Below are 20687 nucleotides of genomic sequence, written 5' to 3' on the forward strand. Positions count from 1 at the left end.
AGCTTGTAATTCCAATATCAAATTGCACACAGCGTGGAATAAACAGGGCCTGCATTATTTATCATGCATTAGACAATTTTTGACTTGTAAAACTCTGAGAAGGCTGAATGAGAGAGGTGAGTCTTTAACACTGGAGCTGCTGCATAGTTAAAAGTAGCATGTCTGTGGTGCAGATTTAAGCATGTACAAGCACTAGTGAAACATTATAGTTAAATACCAACTCCCAAGCCAGGGAATAATCTAAATATGGCAATAACTGGGTAGTTAAAAAATACACATTGATGAGAAGATGATTATTACATGTTGGAGAAATTCACTGGTAATTCTAATCTCCTAAAATGCGCTGCGCAAAATTCAGATGATCTTGAACTTAAACTCCCCAGCAAGAGAGGAGCAGTCATTTGGTGGGTTGCAGCCAACTAAAGATGACATTTCTTGCTTTATCCTAATAAACAGCTTTTAGAGAAAAGCTGTGAATGACATCACAGAGATTCTGAAGAACTTTATAGTTGCTTCAGAATGTCATTTCTGTATATTGAGAGTATCTGGCCATCTTGCTTAGGGGACAGAGACTCACTGGTAAGTCCTTTTTGTTAACACTTGTTTTAAATGCACTGAATGCCAAGATCTTCGTCTATGGGAATGAGGTGAGACTTTTCAACAATAACTTCAGTTCCTCACATGGAAGTTTGTATGACACTTCAAAGTGGAGGGAACTGCAGGACCTCTGATATTCGTATTTTTGAATGACCAGACAAAAACTTTGCCCATTGTGTCCATCAAGCAAGTAGGAAACGCTTGCTGTGGCGGGAGGCAGCTGGGCTGAAGGCCAGGCAGGGGGCTTGCCAGTGTACCTGCTGGATCACACCTGATGTTTCTTTTCAGTAACAGTGATGTTACCTGGGGTTAAGCTGGGAGGGAGGTAGATAAGGCCTCCATCTCTTCACCCCTTCTGGCATGTCTGTGAAAGAACTGCATGTACCAAATTCTCCTGTGGATTGAGTGCTTGATTTCCTCAAAGGATGCGTTCGGCTTGCTAGCGATGCGGGAGCGTCGCTGCTTTCAGGCTCTAGGAACAAGAAGGTTCTGGGCTGGCTGAGCAAGCTTCAGGCAGGCTTTTGCCTTCTGACCCGGCTGAGTAAGTGGTTTCTGCAGCTCTGGAAAAGTTCAAGCATAGCACCTAAATCTTCAAATCTGACACAAAATGGAAGTGCATACAAAAGGTGGTGTTGGCATGTGTTGGTGGCCATTCTCCCTGCATCACAGCTCTGGTAAGAGGTCACACATGTAATACAGGTGAACTGTTCAACCCTGAGCTACTTCAGGCTGTGTTTTGACAACAGCATTTTGCATTGTGAAACCTGTCATCAGTGCTGCAGCTGACTTCAAAGCAGTGAAGGTTACCTTTGCTTTTCATTCAGGGCTCAAAACTGCCCCCAAAGTGGGCTTCCTGAGACATCACAGGTACCTCGATCTTGCAACTCTGAAGCACCTCATGTGTGAGGTTTAATATCAGTCTGCTTAGGTCTTCTAGGAATAAAAGTGTGGCCTAAAGCCTTTGTGTGTGTAGGCAATGGTGCTGAAGATGGCTATCCTACAGACCCGTGTGCTTTTTGGTCCTCTGCAAAGCTGTTCTGTTTAAAGGTTAGGTACTTGTTAGTTAGCATCAGAGCCTTAAATGCATCTTTGGTAATATATGGAGTAATTTGGTCTATCTCTACCTCATGCAAAGATGGGGCAAAGTCTAAATGTGCTTCATCACTGTAACCTCATACCTAGTTCCAGCCTGTATTTCTAAACATAGTGTCTGATTATTCTGTAGGCTTGGCCCATATTTAAAAACAGTGTACATAGTAGTCGTTCAAAGCAGACCATCTCCAAAATTATGGAGAGGTTGTGTTGTCATTTTCAAATCTATTTTTTTGCCTTTGTTACTGTTGTTGATAGTCACTCACTTTTTTTTCTGTCAACCCACTATGCTACCATAACAACTTCAGGGCAAAATAAAAACTCTGTAAGACATGTCAATGAAAAGGAACTAATTTTTGAATCTTACCTTGACTCCTGCTCAGCCCTGCTCTTGTGGTGTGCCTCAACAAAGCCTTTTCTGGCAGCCACCCTGTGCAGCAGAAGGCCGGGGGCTTCCTGGCTCACTGCTGTCCCCAAGGAGTTGTGCTCCAGGGGCTGGTCACTTGACCTAAGTCAGGAACTGTGAGGCAGCTGCATTATCTTAGGGTGCAGTACCAGAGGCTGTGGAGACAGTCTCAGAGATGATGTTGGGGAGGGTGGTGGTGCTGGGCCTTGGTCTGTGCTAATCGGATACAGCAGCTTGCCACTAGAAGGGTTTGTGCAATTATTTCCCAATCTGGTTTTGTGTGCTTGAGTTGGATACATAGACTAATTTAGGTTGATTTGAACTACTGGAGTTACTTATTTTTGATGGAAATTGAATTCAAACTTAAAGTTGTGGAAACTAGAGGCCTAAGTGAGGCTAACTGAATAACTGAGGAAGTTTTTGGTGCTTTCCCCACCCACCCGTTTTCTCTGTCTCTACACAAGGCAGGGTTGAGGAAGACAAAGCAGTGATAGTTTGTCTTAGTAGACTGCCATAGAAGATCCCCCAAGGCAGAAATGGGAGCTGGTAGCTCCACCTACCTGTATAACTTTCATCCTTCATTTGTGATGATGCACTTCATGAGCAGGGTGGTGGCTGGAAAGGTATGATCTGCTAGAAATGGTCAGAAGGGAGCAGTTGAATTCAATTTCCTCTTCAATATCACACCTGGATGCTGGAGGAGACATTAGTAGAGCCTAAACTGCACCTGTGACCATGTGTCTCGGGGCACTGTGCATGAATACTCTGCTTTTGCCCTGGTGAACACGAGCAGAATTTTGCCTACGTTGTGCTGAGCTTTATAAATATCCAGTTCATCAAGACCTGAAGTGAAAGAAAATCAGCAGATTTCTCCATTTTATAAGGTAGAAAGCAAGTGAAAACAATTCAAATACAAAAGAAAACCCAAAAACTGCTGCCACACAGAACATACTTGGATCAGTTTATTTTCACTAGGTGTTTAGTTCTACTACTTATAATCTTAAGTGTGGCACAGTAGGAGGCTTAGAATGCAACTATGTATTGCCTAACAGTAATGAGACTTAGCTACAACATCTCCTTAAATCTTTCTTGTTAATTGGGACAAGACAGCCTGGCTGTGCATCATTGTGTGGAGAATTAGAAACAATTTACAGTAGCTACAGTAAAGAGGAACAGCAAGACACTGATAGCTGCAATTTTTTTAATTAGAAAAAAAAGAGAACATGTGTGTGTGTTTAGTAGCCTTTTAGCTTTCAAAGTAGTCATGCCTTCCTGCAAATCAGTGTTTCTCAAACTCTGAAAGCATGGTCTCCTTTTTTTTGCCTCATCTGTATGCAACTATTAAATTGGCAGCAGCTCAATTTCTCTGGGGGAGGGAAATCAGAACACTCTGTAATTACTGGCTACAAGTGTTTATGGACACTGAGCTGTGTCCAGCAATTAAAGGCATTTAGCTGTTCCCTTCCTAATGCAGACACTTCCCAGACAATAACTGCAGCCTGCTTTGCACTTTTCTGTCCTTGAGGAGGCTTCCCCTGGGCCCTTTTGCAATTCCCAAGTGGGACATTGCCTGGAATTTGAGAAACACTGCTATAAACCAAAGAGGAGCATGAGATAACACCTAAGAGCAGCTGTTTATGCAAACCTGCTTTCTTTGCAACTAAGGTGCACCGAGTGCTTTGAAGGCTTTCCACGCAATGGGTACTTTCTTTTCCCACACTTGACTTTCGTTACTCTGTGTAGCATGGCTTGTTCACACAATATTTCAGTATGGCTGCATGCAGGATACCAATCTGTGATGCTATGTTGCTATTCAGAATTACCACCTGCATAACATCTTAAAGAAAAACTAAAAAAAAAAAAAAACATTTGCTGTTGGAAAGAGGAAAAAAAAAAATCCATATTTAGCTGTAATGTTACAGTACATTTTGTACTGTCCTTTTATGTATTCATTGATTCTCTTCAAAGTTGCTTTTTGCTATATGTTATATATCAAATGCCAATTAGTTTGCATGCAATCAGCTGTTTAGTTACGGCAGGAAAGAGAGATCTTGTGTGCTTTTCACCGAGTTGTATTGATTATTTCCCACTGTATTCATCTGTGATTCCAGCTGCTCTGGGGGAAGGAACGTTAAACAGGTTGTTTTCACTGTTCTAGATTTACAAGAACCTGAGATGAAGTGGCACTCTGTTTTTTAGGACATCTTCCAACCCTACCCATGCCAAGGCTTTTACCTGAAGAACATCTGTCCCATAGTATTCTTGTGTAGAAGTTAGAAAAATAAATATCTGGAGGTTGCTTATTACATGTGAAAGAAGCTAAACCCACGTGCAGCTGACCTAACCGTGTCTTTATTTAATTCTAAGAAGCACGCGGCTCTTGGGCTGGGAACACTCCTTACTGCTCCTCAGACAGGCTCTGCTGAGAAGCGGTGTCTTCCAGGGCCATATCTTCTTGGCTGGCCCTTCTGCACTCCAGGCTCCGGCTCACGAAGATGGCGTGGGCGGGACCCGCCTCTCGCCGCGGTCTGGACTCTGCGGCATCGGTTGCTTCGCACGTCTCCGTCAGTTGCTGGAAAGAAAGGAAGAAAAGAAAAAGTCAACTAGTTTAGGAAATTTCTAAGGAACTCTTCAGCTATTTTTTCAAGCGATAGGTGAAAAAAAGTTAAAAATTGATGTAAGAATGTCATTCTGTGAAACTGCACAGGATTCTTCGCGTGCATTATTCACATGGGACTTCTGAAGAGGTGCTTGTCACACTTTGTGTAACACATAAATTTGGAAAGAAAAGCAGACCAGGAGCTAGAGGTTTAGTACCGCAGATGTACACTTAGAGACAGCTGTAGAATAATTTGTACTGAAAAGGACTTCTGGAGGTCATCCAGTCCAAACTGCTGTTCAAAGCAGGGCTGACGTCTAAGAAGTTAAATTGGGTTGCTCTGGGGCTTGCTTTATACACCATATTTTAAATCCAACTTACAAAGAAACCTTTTCATCAAAACTGGAAGGCAATTATCAGACTGAAAATGTTACGTGCAGTGTCACCCCATTGTAAGGAGTCCATTCGTATAAAAGCTTTCCAGAACTGTGCTAATGTTGAAATTAAACACTTCCTCCTTACCACTTTCAATCAAATAAGCACCTGGACTCCGAGCCAGGACTCGCCTCTTATAAATTTAACCATGTAGTCTTAGTGTATCATCTAGGCTATCAATGATTGGCAGAGAGATACGAGTGTCCCAGGGGAAAATTTCTCCCTGACAGCTGTAAGGATGAAGGGGATTGTCCTCTCCACTGAATTCAGAGGCCACACCAACAATCTACTGAGCCTTTGTGGCCCCAATTTTAGATAGTTTAACATTAGACGAGGTGAATCCTACCATTAGTACTCAGCATTGCTGACTGGCTGAGTTCTTGCAAATTAGGCTATAAACCCTTGATAGCTGGAATTATGCCTTGTCATCTGATATGCTCAGCTGTACACCTAGAAATATTATTCATGTTCATTAGAGTAATAAAGCAGGACTGGACCCATGTGAGTAACATTCAGTCAACTTGTGTTGAATTTCATGGCAAAACTCCAGGGAATTACATCATACATGGTATTTTTGGGTTGAGAGCAAAATACACACATGCTAAGGACCTTTTTTCACCTGAGTTTTGGAGAATTCTTTGAAAAGTAGGGAAATTACAGACAGTTCAGTATGGTAGTAGCAGAAAAGCGTTCTGGACTTTCCATATCCAGTGTCTTCCCCTGTTGCAAATTTAGTTTCCATTCTGATAGGCCAAATGTTAAAGTCTGTCTTAATTACATTGTCACTTAACCTCTAGTTGCAGTTGCCCTTGGTCTCTAGTCCATCTTCTTACATTACTGCTCTGTAGTGCTGAACTGAAATTTTCAAAATTTCAATTTTGTGATTGATAGCAACCAAAGTTAAATATGTACACTTAGGTAGGCAATAAAACAGTAACAAACACTATTATTTGCATTGCATTTTCCAGGGAAGATGGGAATAGAACTGGGAGCTGCTGGGAAGAGGGCTGGAAGTTCTTTGTGTGTACTGTTTATCCATAAGAAATGGCTGAATCAGAGGGTATGCAGGTTTCCTTTGAGAAGTATTTCCTATGGACTTGCCTTTGACTAACCTGTTCAGCAACAAGGTTTTCAGGTCCTGGATTGAATTTCTGGTCAGAGAAAGGGGCAGAACAAGTGCACTGTTCAGTGGGACTGTTCGTCTGTGTAATTAAGTCCTGCCTAAACAAGGAAGGAAGGAGCTATTAGTCTGCTCATGATGGTATTCAACTCCTGGGCTGCAGAAAATGGAGACCTAAGTCCCTGGTCTGAGTGAAAGGAAGGACTTTGCCTCAGTGTGCAACTTGAGATGCATGCTTAACAGCCAGCCTGCAAATTGCTTACAAATAAATCACTCTTACATCCACACTGATATCAAACAGTCTCACTTTCATCGTGATGCAGCAAAATCCAAAACAAACACCAAAATCCTGACATTGTTTTGGAAAAGCCTATTTTCTGACAAGTGAGATGGAAGAAACCAAATGTTGGCGAGGACAGTTCAAGAACTCGATAGGAGAGCAGTACAGTAGCTCATGCTTAGTACTACGATTTTGGTTTCAGCCTTACCCGAGCTGCTTGACTTGCTGCTCTGGCAGATGGACCCATGGCAATATTCATACTGCTGGATGAGAGGGTGTCACTGGTGTTACCTCCATCTGCAGCTGAGAGCCCAGAAATCACCAAAGCACTTGAAAAACTTCTCTTGCCGAACAGTAGGCTGAGAGTTGAGCTGGTGGAAGAGGCCAGACTGGACCTGAGCATCGCTGCAGCTCGGTCCTGCACAGTCAGCTGGCCGGCAACAGGAACAGCAGGGGACTGGGAGAACACGGAGGTTGCCGAGTTGTGGAATGACAGCTGACTACCAGAAAGCCTTTGGGCAATTTCGTGGGCAGATGTAGATGTCTGAATGAAAGGCTGGCGGCTTTCGGCAATTGGTCCAGAGTGACTTGAAGCAGGGGGCCTTTGGTTTAAAGCAGTGTGTGCCTGGATGGACTGACTCCTGGATTTTCTCCTGCCTTTAAAAGAAAGAAATATATTTAAGTAAACAGCATCCTGATGGACTGACGGCATGCTGTTGAGGGTGTCCTGTGAGTATATATTACTGTTGGCATGTTACTGCCGGTTTTATCAGCATAAAAATCCCCAGATTAACAGATTGCTAAACCTATGAACCTATTCTGTATTTTCCTCTACAAGGATTCTGACTTTTTGGTCAGAACAGTCCCAGTGGTTCTGCACTGAGTCAAAAGAGAGGAAAATGACACCCCAAGGAAAGTACTCTCATCACAGGCTCACATCTATCCTGCCATGTACATTTTAACTGCTCAGTGAATGACAGAGTATAATGTTGCTGTAACTCTTCCCCTTTGACAACCACACTGAAGTAGGGGATGTTGAATATCCACTTTAAATGGGTTGGTGTAATTAAATGCAAAAATTACCCCCCAGAAATGTGAGTTTAAAAAATGGCACACTAAAAATAATTATTCCTGCATACAGGGAATGAGAATTTGAGAATTCAACCAACTAGAAGGCTAGGGCATTCAACCCACAGGATAATTTTTGAGCCTGGAATTAAACCACATCTGAATTCCAGGAGCGATACTTGCAATATATCACAGACTGAAAAGACGTGAACACCTCTAGGTAGGGCAGTCTATTGGAGGTCTGAATGAGACCCACATAAGACTCTTGCCCCATTCCTTGAAGCATCTCAACACAGCCACTGTTAGAATCAGTAGATTAGAGAAGCTATTCTGACATGTCTAGACAACTTCTATCTTCTTGCACATCTTCACCCCCATTTTTAATATTTATATCAACACTTATGTAATTCAAGCAACTTCTGTATTTCTTATGCTTGCATATTTAAATAGGCATAGAATGAAAAATAAATCAACTTACTGGCCACTGAACCCACCAGACACCTGCTTGCACCCAGGCCCTCTGCAAATAGATTGCAGCAGGCTGGCATGTGCCACAGGCCCCGAAAGCATTTACAGTTTCTGCAGACAGGCTCTAACTTGGGCTTAAATACCTAGTCTCAGGAGTGACTGCTTGGCATTTTTGCTTTCCGGGAAACTCCAAACATTAACACAAGCTGGCATTTTGGTTTCCTAGCTATAGCTGTGGGGCTCAGTTGATGCCAGAAAAATCTGTTGAGAGCCATCAACACCCAAGCAGGTTTTGCTGGCAAGCATTTCCAGGTTGTTGGTAATTTTTTTTCTGCTTTATTTTTTCCCAAAACTTTAACTATAGAGGAGAGAGAAACACAAACTCCTCCAGATACTGCAATTTTGCAGGCATAAAGGAATATAAATCTCACACTATCTTCTAGAAACATGACTGTTTGCTGGATTTGTCAGTAACAGAGAATTTCATATCCAAACTATTTACATTATGCAGCTGAAACATGCTGGTTTACATCCACAGACCTGCTTTCCAGAGGCTGGTATCATTAGCCCCAGTTTTCAGATGCAGAAGCAAAGAGAAATTAGGTGACTTGGCACAGAGTCAGATGGCAGAGCTAGGCCACAACCTAACTGGAACTTTAGCTGGACCTAAACCTAGTTGGTTTGGCAAGCACTGGACACTTTCACACCCCATTTACAATGTATCTTTAGTTGAACACTCCAAACAATTTAAAAAAAAAAATTCCTAAGATGACACAGAAAGCAGCATTCTGTGTAATAACAGCCCCAAGAGCCCTGCTTGGGAGCAATGGGACAGATGCACGTGGCTTCTGTGTGCCACGCGGCCAGTGCCCTCTGCACTTCAGACGTGGTCACCAGTGAGGACACGCAGTGATGGGGATCAGGCCTGACTGCTGCATGGGCAGCTGTGTGCACATCTGGCCTCCGCAGGGATTCAGGTTCTTCAGACACCAGGGTTTTGTTTAAGTGCTTTGGTTTCTACATCTGATGGCTATTTTAATAGGCTGCCCTTTTAAAATAAAAAGAACGAACTGGAATTAAGAACAGAGGGGCTGTGCTGTGTTAGCTTGTGCAGGGCCTAACATGGCCAAACATCTGTTTGTGATTTAAACTGCCAAGCTGACCCCTGTCCAAAAGTGTTCTATATTCACCCCAAATGTAGTGCTTAGAGCATTGGACAGGAGACCACCCGCATCTACACATAAATAACTCTGTCCTTGAGAACACTTAGGAAACAAAGGCTGTTCTATAAACTGCGTCACGAATTAAGGACACTTTGGGGGAGAAACCCACACACGTCCAATGCTCCTGATTTTGGTTGGACTTTTACATAGGTCTTTCATTGCATTTTGCAGACTCAGTGGCACCAAGCTGCAAAATAAAACATGAAGACATTAAATGCACTTGATTCATAGATTATTAGTCTAGAAGGGATTGCTGTGATCATCTGCCCTGCTGTGCTATACAGCATGGGCCATAGGATTTCCTGGGATTAATTCTTGTATGGTGTTACTAATTACTAGGATTATTTTTAAGAAATGCATCCAGTATCTCCAGTCATGAAGAATCCATCTTAACTCTTAGTCACTTATTTCAGTATTTATCTACCCTCCCTGTTAAAAATGTGCACCTGATTTCAAATCTGAATTGGTTTAGTTTTGTTATATCCCAGTCTGTTCAGATCAACTGTCTCTGGTCAACTTTCATTGCCCCGGTAAGTATTTACAGACCATGATCAAAGCATCATTTACAATATAAATCGTTTGAAAGCTCTTAATCTTTCATTAGAGGATCTATTTCCCACATCTTTGATCATTTTTTGGCTCTGAACTCCTTCCAAATTAAAAATGTCCTTTTAAAAATTAGAGCACTAGGATCATGCGTGGTAGGCCAACAGCATCTTGAACCGAAGAGAGATTGACAGACATGCATTGCCCAGGTCACCATATTCATTCTGCTTTTTTAACAACAGGCATAGCGTAAGCTTTTCCCCAGTCCCTTGGTATTGCCCCAGTGTCCCAATATTTACTGAAGATCAAACAGAACTTGCTATTTAACCAGCTCTCTTAAAAACCTTGAATGAGAGTCATTTGGATTTGCTCAATTAGGCCTATAGCTTTGATAGTCACTCTTTCATGGTCTTTGTAGCTCTTAGGATGGAAGGAACTACTTCATGATCAGGATCATAGAAACAGAACATCAGCATTTTTCCCCTAAAAAACTAGACATCTCTTTTCTTATTTCTACATTATTGGCAACTCTGCCTTTCTATATAGTGGCAAATCAAGACCACTGTTAGGATTTCTTCTGCTTCTAATACTCTTTAAAAATAAACAGCCACAAACCTACTTTCATCTTTTTGTCCCTAATGGTGCAGCCAGAAACTTCAACTTGTTTTATTCTCTTCATCAACAGTCTCTCAGGACTGAGTACAGATTTGCATTTGCCATTTTCCACTTCCTTGTGTTTGTTGTGCATTTCTTCATTTTACTGCAAAGCCAGGTTGCTTTTCTTTACTAAGTGTGACCTTTTCTCTTGATTGTGGTTTTCTGGGCACCCAATACGTTCCTTTAAATAACTCACAATTAACTTTCATTCTTGTATGGCATGCTCAGGATCATTATTTTACAATTAAGTTTGCTATCCTGATTACTGCAGTGTCAAGTTATGAGTATGCACATGGGGATTCCTCTAATGCTAGACTCAATTAAAAGCAGCAATTATTTTATTCTTACATGATGATTTATATTCAGGGCAAGATTTTCTCCAATCTCATCTGTTATCTTTAATGATAGGTCAAAATGATCTAATGTGAAACAAACAAGTGTCCTACCTCTCTAGTTCTCTGCTTTAATTTATAAAGTAATACCACGACTTCTTGAAAGGTTGAGTTAATTTGCTTTACAAGTTCTGATCCCACAGTGGTTGGTCTCACAGTGACCCACTGCCAAACAACTTATACTTCCAATGTGAAGGCCAGTAGTTCTAGCTTGTGAATATCTCTGAGGTACTTTTGAATCCATAACTTAATATGAGAAGGGCTCAGCTGTTTGTAGACAGAGTGATTGGCAACATTTAATTTTCTCCTGGTAACATAAGAAGTTATTTTCTATATGTTTTTTCTCCACATGCTTATAAACAGCCAAACCAATTCCTCAAATAAATCATCACGGTCCTTCCAAGATAGTGAAGACTTTTGCATACTTTCACTTCTGCTGTTCCCAGACAACAAAAAGCATAGCTTCACTGTGGTATGGGCTCCCTGCACCACACGTGTAGACTCCCTCCCATCAGCAGGTTCCATTCTGGCATTGTTAGTGGCATCTCCTAGTCCAAAAGTTACACTTCAAGGAGTTTGAGAGTGGAACCTTTGGTGAATCACGTTTGTCTCATACACTCCCAGTAAACGCCTGAAACAATATCAAGAAGACATGTCCTCCATGTGCTGGGTCACTAGGAAAGACAAAGCTCCCTCCTTCTAAAATTAGTTTTCCACCTGATATGAGCATGCCCCAAAAGCATCTGCCTATGTGGCCCCTCTGGAGAAGACTACAGAAAAAGCAAAGTAAATTGTGCAAATACCTGCATGCTGGTGGACGTCTTGAGACGAAGCTTGCAACTGAGGGGTTCCATCTCTGGTGGGGTGCGAGCTACTGCTCTGGCTTGAATGGCCTGTGGAATTGCTGGTAGATGAAGATGCTCCTCCACTCTCCACCTCTTCAACATTACCTCTCTCGTGGTGAGCTGCGTGGCAGTCCTTCCGCATTCTGTTTGCAGGAACACACACATGGGCACCAATTTATTATGTATGAAAATTTGTGCCACCAATGTTAGGTGCTCTCAAAACGTGTAACTGTACCCTCTCATACTGCTGCAGATCTACTGACATTTTAGGAGATGACAAGGATGATGATGATGTGGTATGCTTACTTAGAACAAAGTTGTATATGACACAAACCAAATCTTTCCTTGTCTGTGTTAAGTGGCTTTGGAGCACTGCAAAGTCTTAGGACTCCGTATCTAATGTTACAGTGGTCTCTAAAGACCAATTTTTGCACGAAGTAACCAAGTAGCAAAGAAGAGGAATGGGCTGGAGGGAGCTCAGTGGGAATGAGCTGCATGGTAGAAAACTAGCATATTAAGCCACTAGACTTAATCTTGGCATTTTAGCATAGGTCTTAGCATGCAAGCTGGCTCCCATAGTCTCTCCATGGTCCCCTTCCTCTCCACAGCCACAGTGGAGACAGGGCAGGTGCAGGGAATGAGACAAGAGTAAGTTTCTGCTGTATGAAAGGTACATGTATGACAGAACTTGTCAGATAGTGATCATGCATACCTAGGGAAAGTCATGCAGCTTTGGTGGAGAGTAAGTCCATTTTTAGATGTGTTTTGATTGAGAACAATAGCTTGGGAATGATCATCTATGCTGTGAAAGCTCTGGAGCATAGCCTGCCATAACCCACCAACACATTTACTCACATTCTGGCATGTCACAGAGTTATAGAAAAGATATCCTTATCTACAAAGCATAAACAGTAAAATTCCCTGGAATAAGGGAAGTGTCTGTTGTGATAATGCATCTTGTTGAACATGTAGAAAGCTTTACTTAAAAGCCATGAATGAGTTAATGAATTTGTTTTCTGCTATATCTATAGGGCTATTTTTTATAGTCTGAGTTATTTGCAATTAAGTTTTTACTCATAGGTAGCAGTACAGAATTATTCTCTTTGTACAGAAAATACAGTGGAACTGAGACTGCAGGGTCTCTATCTGCATAGCCAAAGTTTAACACCTACCTTAACCATTTGGATCTGAACCACTTTTTAATGTTGTCCAGACTGACAGGTCCCCCCCAGATGTTCCTCAGTTGGCTGTGTGTCCCAAGGTAGGAGGTGGTTAAAGGAGAAACGTACATTGGATATCCCAGTGGCTGATCACATGAAGAATTAATTAAGTTCCTCAGGACCTGTTTATTGTTCTGGATGCTCCCTCTCTCTGGGTTACGATTGCGTAAGAAAATCAGCTCCTGCTGCTGCCCAGCCCAAAGCCCTCTGACACATTCCTTGTTGACCTACAGGTAGGTTAGAAACAGGTGGATCATGTGAAAATGTTTCCTGCTTAAGATGCAGAACTATACTATCTAGGTAGAAGGGCAGTGTGAAACAACACCTCATGTCTTGGCACCAACAGGTTTTATGAACTTGTGTAGCTACTCCCTGGTAGAGCCTGGAATGTTCTTGCAGATACACAAACATATTGGTGCAAAATGGAAGTCAACTGAAGAGACCTCATTTAGCCTCCAGTCCCTACTCTGATAATCAACCTCTCCTTTTGGCCAGATTACTCAGAAATAATCTTAGTTACCTCAGGCCTAAATCACTCACTGCAATATTAGAAAGATGGTATGTGTACCTTGATAACTTTGAAGCTCAAGTAGCTTTTGTGGAGCATAATAACTTTATATTCATCTGCTCCTTCATCTACCACGTGTCTCAGGGTTAGCAGCTCCTCTCTGTTGGAGAGCACAGCGCTGCGCCAGGCTGGGTCCCCCTCGTGACAAATCACCACCTTTTCTTCAAAAGATTGGATTGCTTCATACAAAACTGCTGGGTCCTCATACTCATCTGGGCAGGTGAACTGGTCCTGGTGATATAGGAAAAGGTATTAAAAAGCTCAGGTATATTTGTGGAAAGAAAAACTATTTTCAATAGGCAAAAGCCTGATTTTATGAACAGCTGCCAGCTAACTCCCCAAGTGACCTACCACTTTATACAGCATGTCTTTGGGGAGGTGGAACAATCAATTCAACAGCAATACAGAAAGGTACGATTTTTGTTTTATTGTAACCTGTTCTGATCTCATGTCTCCACTGGACAGAGACACTCAGAGAATGTCAGCTTATCCATTTTCCTCTTATAAAGTGGGAAACCATGGGAGGCAGAGCTTTTGGGTAAGACAAAGGGAGATTGGAATCACCAGAGGTGTTCCACAGTTCTTGTGGAAAACCTTATGCTTATGAAAAACCACCAACAAAAGCACAGACTGGGAATCCATCACCAGATATCACAATATTGTGTTACTACTTCAGCTGTCACACAGCAACACAGCCAGCGATAACATCCGTAAAATTATTGTGTCAAATTCTCCGCTATTAATTCACAGCAGTTCCACTTCACTTACATTCAGAGGAATTATAAACATCATGCATGATAAAAGCATACGATACTAAATCATAACATGCTACAGCAAGAACAAAAATCAACTCCACTCTATACAGGGGTTGACCTGAGGAAATTGGAACAACTTCAATGGAGGTGTGCCAGATCTTTACAACTCAAAAGAGAATGAGGTCAGAAACAGCCTGACCTAATCTAACAAACAGCCATGACACTAATCCTTCAAACGACTCTTCTCTCAGCTGTGTCTTTTAACATAGGGAAGCATAACTTGTGTATTCCCATTCACGAAAGGACTGATAAATTAGCAATGAAATTAGTCTAATCAGCATATTTCTTTTCAATCTAGAAACTATGTTTATAGTATCCAAGCAAGTAAAACATGACAGAACTGTCAGTTTTGTTTTGAAGAAAAATGCAGGGTCAAGCTTTGTGATATGAATGGTTTCAAGTGGACAGCTAGGGGCTACAGAAAAGAAGATCAAGTAAATGCAACATAAATAAACGCCAACATTTCCCATTTTGGTTAAAGCAGCTTCTCAGAATAAGGCAGCAAGTACTCCCATCTCCCTTTCTTTCTTGTCTCTCTGGACAGTTTCTTAGGAAAACACAGGAAACCTTAGAAAAACACATGCAGTAGTAAAAGTTACAAATGAAATAAAGGCCCTACCTGGTGTAGCTTCAGAGACATTCGGATTGCTGGGGCAACAACCTTATGCAATAGATCCATGTCTGCAAAGACCCACTCATCTTTCGCTGCTATCCGAAAGTCTCCTTTGAACAGTGCGTGGAGCCCATAAAGAAAGGAGTCCAAGCTGTAAGAGAAAGGTAGTGGTCACTCCCAGAAGTCATTCCCATCTCACCAAGCCGGACCCCTGCCAGCCACCAGCCACGTGGCGAGCTGCCCAGTGACTGGCAGCCCTCTGGCACAGGGTGAGCTCCCGGTGAGTGCAAAGCAGGGGTCACATCACATCTTTCTACTGAGAAATCATTCCTCAGGGTAAGTGGTTCTCCTTCTGCTTTCACTGTAAAAAAAAAAAAAAAAAAAAAAAAAATGGGCTATGAAATGAGTGTGGCACCTGGAACAAAGGATGTCCTAGCCATGGGTGGCTGGGTCACAGGGTGCTTCAGGGTCCTGCTTCTTTGTAGCTGGTGCCAAAGAGACCAGGTCAAAGTGTGCCAGCTGCTCTGCAATCCCTGTGCAGGCAGCAAAAGCTGCCCCCTCATTTGAGAGTTTATCGATTGGCCCTGTTACTCCTAGCAGTTCTTGCAAGCTAAAATGTATTGAAAGCCCCAGCTGTAAAAAGATATTTTCAGCAAATCTGAGACTTTTGTCATGAAACTCAAACCCAGACACGAACATTACACCAGATGTACTAAGAAGAACACTAAGTTTCAGGAACTGTTAAGCAAGCCGAGTGAGAGCACGAATCAAACAACAGGCATTTTGCACTGAAACCATGAGCCCTACAGCAAATACCCGATGGGTTTCTTTTGTCTAATATAAAAAACTAGATGCAACCAGTTCTGCATGACCTTGGATCACGGTTTGCCTGGACCTGAGATTTAAGCAAGTAAAAAGTACAAAATTGAGTAGTGGTTAGAAAATGCACGAGGGCTTTCTGAAGGGAAGCAACCAGCCTTCAGCTCCAGTCTTCACCCTGAATCACGAGCTTCCCACGATGACACGACAGCCGCTTGTATAATGCTGATCTAGCAGGGCTGCTGTCTGAATGCTGCTCTGAAGAAGTGCTCTTGAAATTAGAATCATTTAGGTTGGAAGGGACCTCCAAGATCATCAAGTCCAACCATTGAGCTATTAGGGCTCTAAAGTCCTCTGCTAAAACAGATCAGAATCTGTCAGGGTTGGAAGGGACCACAGGGGTCACCCAGTTCCAACCCCTCTGCCATGAGCAGGGACACCTCCCACTAGATCAGGCTGCCCAGAGCCTCATCCAGCCTGGCCTTAAAGACCCCCAGGGATGGGGCCTCAACCACCTCCCTGGGCAACCCATTCCAGGGTCTCACCACTCTCATGGTGAAGAACTTCTTCCTCACGTGCAGCCTGAATCTGCCAATTTCCAGCTTTGCCCCATTCCCCCTAGTCCTGTCGTTACCTGATAGCCTAAAAAGTCCCTCCCCAGCTTTCCTGTAGGCCCCCCTAAGATACTGGAAGGCCACATCTTGCAAACAAACAGGACATGGTTTCATCTACCTGCCAACATTTTACTCTTACAACATCTGACTTTTTCAGATTGTAAAGGCTCTGAGGAGAAGCTGCATTAAGATATTAGTGGTTTTCATTACCACCCAGGCTCTCTCCAGAGAACATACTCTTTCCTATAATTGAGCCTTCTTCATTATTTTAGGAAAAGAAAAAAAAAAAATTAAGGTTTTTTAAAAATTTTTCTCTTCTCCTGAAGGAGGGATAAGACAGACTAGGAGACTGTTTGGTGTATCTTCAAGCTCAGACACATTCTAATTCTGCCCTTAGTGGGTAGCATGTTCTAGAAATTAAAATGAAAAGAGATATATGTTGTTACCAGAAAAACAACTGGATACTGATCTTCTCTGCAAAAACACCATGTAATACAAATCAACTCAGTGGGATCAAGGCCAGTCAGAAAGGCAGGGCTGCTGTCACAGAGTACAGGGAAGCTCTTGTGAATTCTTAACTGATTTGCATTTTTTAGTACTAGGTTACATATTAAAACAAGCCTATGTGAGACAGGCACTTAGGCTCAGATCCTCAAAACACTCAAGCACCAATCTCAATGGGAGTTATTATGTCTCTTCAAGAAGTGGATCCTGATCCCTGCTGACTTTCAGTCAAACATCCCCACAGTTTAAAAAATGGTAATATACCCAAATCTTATTTAATAGCTAGGAAAGCCCTAAAATAAACCAGTTAGAGGGGAAAAAAACAAAACAAAACAAACAAACAAACAAAAAAAAACCCCACAAACTGGTAGATGCTGCCAGTGTGGTGAAATATGTGACTACTATCTCCTTTGAAAAGTCTAGAAATCAGGAAGGGTCCTTTCACTCACCCAGCCACTAGACAACATCTAGCATACACAGCTGAATCCTTGCCGGGAAAAAACACTTCTGTATCTATTCTTCCCAGAACTAAACTGAAAAAGCTACCTTGAACCCTGCACCTAATGATGATCTGTTGTGCAGTTTTTCCCCACGTAACACCGCCTGTATTCGCTCTGAAAACTTGGCTGTGATGAAGAGAGGAGTAGGCAGGAGAGCGGACTGTTTTTTACATCATTAGAGGCTCTCAGACCCAAATCTGAACACCAGAAAAGACAAAGAGCTTGCATTCACCTCAAACTGCCTTACAGAAATCAGCACATGCTAAACAGGCTGCTGTGAACAGCAGCTTTCACGTGCTGAAAGCATGGCCCTGACTAGGGCAGCTACGCAAACTGCAGCTGAGCATCAGCTCTCGCTGTGCTTAGTTAGGAAAGACTCATCCATTTCTCATCCCTCTGCATAATAAGTTCTCTAAACAGCATTTTTTAGGAACAAATATGACTGCTACATGGAGCAAAGCAGCGATGGTGGTAGCTGTGAGAGGCAATTATTTTATATATCGTATTTTCCACCTGAGAGCTCTGGAGGAGATTGCTGTATTCACAAATCCATGGACATCTTTTATTCTCCTGCCAATTGTAATGAGGCCTTTGGGCACATTCTGCCTATAACATGACACTATCTCAAGCCATTACTTCTGTAGCACGCAGCCCTTAATCCACGTAAGATACAGCTGTTGTTAGTCTTCCCGTTGTTATGCTCTCTCCTGAAGACTAATGGGATTATAAGGAAGCTGCAAAGCCAACAGCTTTGATCTCAGGCCTGGCTCAAGGCTGTTGCTGCTTTCCTGGCCTAGTTTTAACATACCTCAATTAGTACTCTGCTGTATTTACAGGCTCGTTCAAAATATTTTTAAAAACTAGTCAAGGTTAATTCACATGCCAAAGAAACTACGTTAATCAGGAACAGACGTAACTACTATTTCTGGCAATGTTTCTAAGCCTCTGAGCTAAGAGCCCAAAAGCTGCTGTCACAACTGTGAGCTATTTCAGACTAGTAGGTGCGTGGGAACCATCAGCCCCTCGAACATGCAAAAAGGAGAGGATTAAGTAGCACCACAAATACCAGAGGGAGGGCAAGAGACAAAGCACATACTCTCTCTTCCTGCACTGCTTACATTGCTCCAACAGCTGGACCTAAAAGCATTTGAAGCAAGCCTGAAAACACTATGGATGAAGACTAACTAGCTGGGTGTATTTTGCACACCAATCCCTACTCTCCATCTGCAGGTTACAGACCATTCCCAATATTAAATGTAGATTTATTTAAGGAATAAAGAAACACGCATGCCTTTGAGCTGGTAATGACCTCAATGTTGTAGCTCACCTGAATGAAGCATTTTCAACAGTAGCTCTTCTAAACTGGATATTTTAGATAACAGTGGTTGTGAGCTGAGAGTCAAACTTTTCTCTCCTGCTTCTTCTCTGCTTAGTTCTGGCAGACAAAGCTGCACTGTCTGCCTGAACACCCACCAGCAATGCAGCATCACCAGCAGCATTGTGGTGCCATGTCCTGTGGCCTCCACCTCTTTTCCCTGGGATGCTGGGCAGTGCAAGTGGTGCCCAGGAGGTATGGGGCAAGTGGGGCCAGCTGCTTCCCTGGGCTTCAGCATGAGCAGCAGTTCCTCTGGGCTGAACCATTCCTTGGAATGACCCTCTGCCCCTGCTGAGTGATAGCGCCCACGGCGAGCCAAGGGGATCCAAGCATCCAGGCTTAGTAGTGCTGGAAGTAACTGATGGGAGGTGCTTTATTATGAGATTTTTGTATTTTTCCAAATTTGAAACATATACTAAATATTTATGTGTTTGGAAGACTAGTGGCTAAATAAGATTAGGTAATTTTTTACAAATGCACACCTAAACTTATCACCCATATTTGAATAAATGAATGGTAATGTCATGTCACTCTTCAAGCTGCATTTCGTGCAGGATGCCTCCTAATGACAGCTTAAAAGAGCAATTGATTTGCATAGAAATGTTCTGCCTTCTTAATGAATGCATTTATTGTGTAATCTAGCGTTAATGTTGGGTTTCTACTGACATTTACATGAACAGGTACACTGAATAATTATTTACATACATTAAAGAGCATTTAAAATCTTCGTTTACACAGTGACATTTACTGATTAACAGATTAGACAAAATCATGTGTAAATGAGTGCAAATTGATAGTTTACATACACAATGCAAACTTGAATCTCAATTCTGGAGTGCACAGCTCGGTGTAACATTACCTTTGCATTACTATTCCTGCGTGGCAGCTGGATGACTGTCACTCCTCACAACACAGCAAAAGCTAGACTCAGTCCAGAGGAAGCTCCCTGCTACCTGCAGTTACCCGTGAGAACAAAAGATGCACCAAAGAGCACCAATTCTTGGCTTGTTTGCTCACTTTGGACATATCTGAAACACTCCATAGAAATAAACGTGAGAGGACTACAACACCTGTCTCACCATTACATCTCAAACTCATCATGAAACCTCTAGCAATGTTGTACACAAGACTTGTTGCAGCCAAAATTAACAGGAAGTCCTGAGATGAGGTTCAGAGTAATTTCTCTGTGTCTACTAGAGTAATCTAAACAACCTAAGTTTTTGTCATCCAGCATTCGAGTGTGACAGAGCACATGTTAGGAGTCCTGATTTTTTGCAAAGTGGGCCAGCTCCCAACAGCTGTACATGCAGCACATCCTCCTCATGCACACAGCTGGCTCTGGGATTGCCTGCTCTCACACCATCTCTGCAGAAAACTAAAACCCTCTCCAGCACCAGTAGGCTTCAAAAGGTCCTCAAAATATCATGGCACCTTTTCAAGGAAAAGGTCTCTGAAGCATCACTTAAGGAATGATTCCTCCAGCTTCTGAAGACCTTAAGTATTTCTCCCACATCTGACTGAATACAGACCCACAGCAGCCTGAGAACTGGAGACGAGGACCAGCAATAATGCTCTAAATGACCCTCCGTAAGAGATGCTATGTGTCCATCAAGCAAGAGAGGGGAGGGAGACCTGCTTTCAGTGCCTGAAGTTAATCCTCAGGAACTTCTCCTTCTGGCCTCAGTAGCATGACATGGCTTGGGCAAAATCTCCTTCATTCCTTTTTTTTTTGTTGATACAGGTCTTAATGTCAGGGGGTAGTGTACCCACCTTGCTCCTTAATTTCTACTAAATTGGTTTTGGCAATTAAAATAAATATATACATTCTTTAAGACAACAATAAATTTATTTTGCCAAGCTAAAGTCATGTTTTGTAGCTGTAGCAATTTATAACTTGGATTGTGCTACGCAGGTTCCATTTTTCCCCCCTG

At 42.4% G+C, this 20687-nt stretch overlaps 1 protein-coding gene across 1 annotated transcript in view; it reads right to left on the minus strand.

The window, feature by feature from the left end:
* Positions 1-4177: 4177 nt before the first annotated feature.
* Positions 4178-20687, minus strand: part of PCNXL2 (pecanex-like 2 (Drosophila)) — a gene marked incomplete at its 5' end in the record, with an annotated part of 143433 nt that continues 126923 nt past the window's right edge. The window contains 6 exons of the mRNA XM_008939937.1: positions 4178-4667; positions 6738-7186; positions 11687-11871; positions 12901-13175; positions 13517-13747; positions 14951-15095. Coding sequence (XP_008938185.1) covers positions 4494-4667; positions 6738-7186; positions 11687-11871; positions 12901-13175; positions 13517-13747; positions 14951-15095 — 1459 coding nt within the window. The remainder of the gene's footprint in view (positions 4668-6737; positions 7187-11686; positions 11872-12900; positions 13176-13516; positions 13748-14950; positions 15096-20687) is intronic.

The sequence above is a fragment of the Merops nubicus genome, unplaced genomic scaffold, assembly GCF_000691845.1.
Source record: "Merops nubicus isolate BGI_N331 unplaced genomic scaffold, ASM69184v1 scaffold4265, whole genome shotgun sequence".
In the NCBI taxonomy this organism is placed as follows: domain Eukaryota; kingdom Metazoa; phylum Chordata; class Aves; order Coraciiformes; family Meropidae; genus Merops; species Merops nubicus.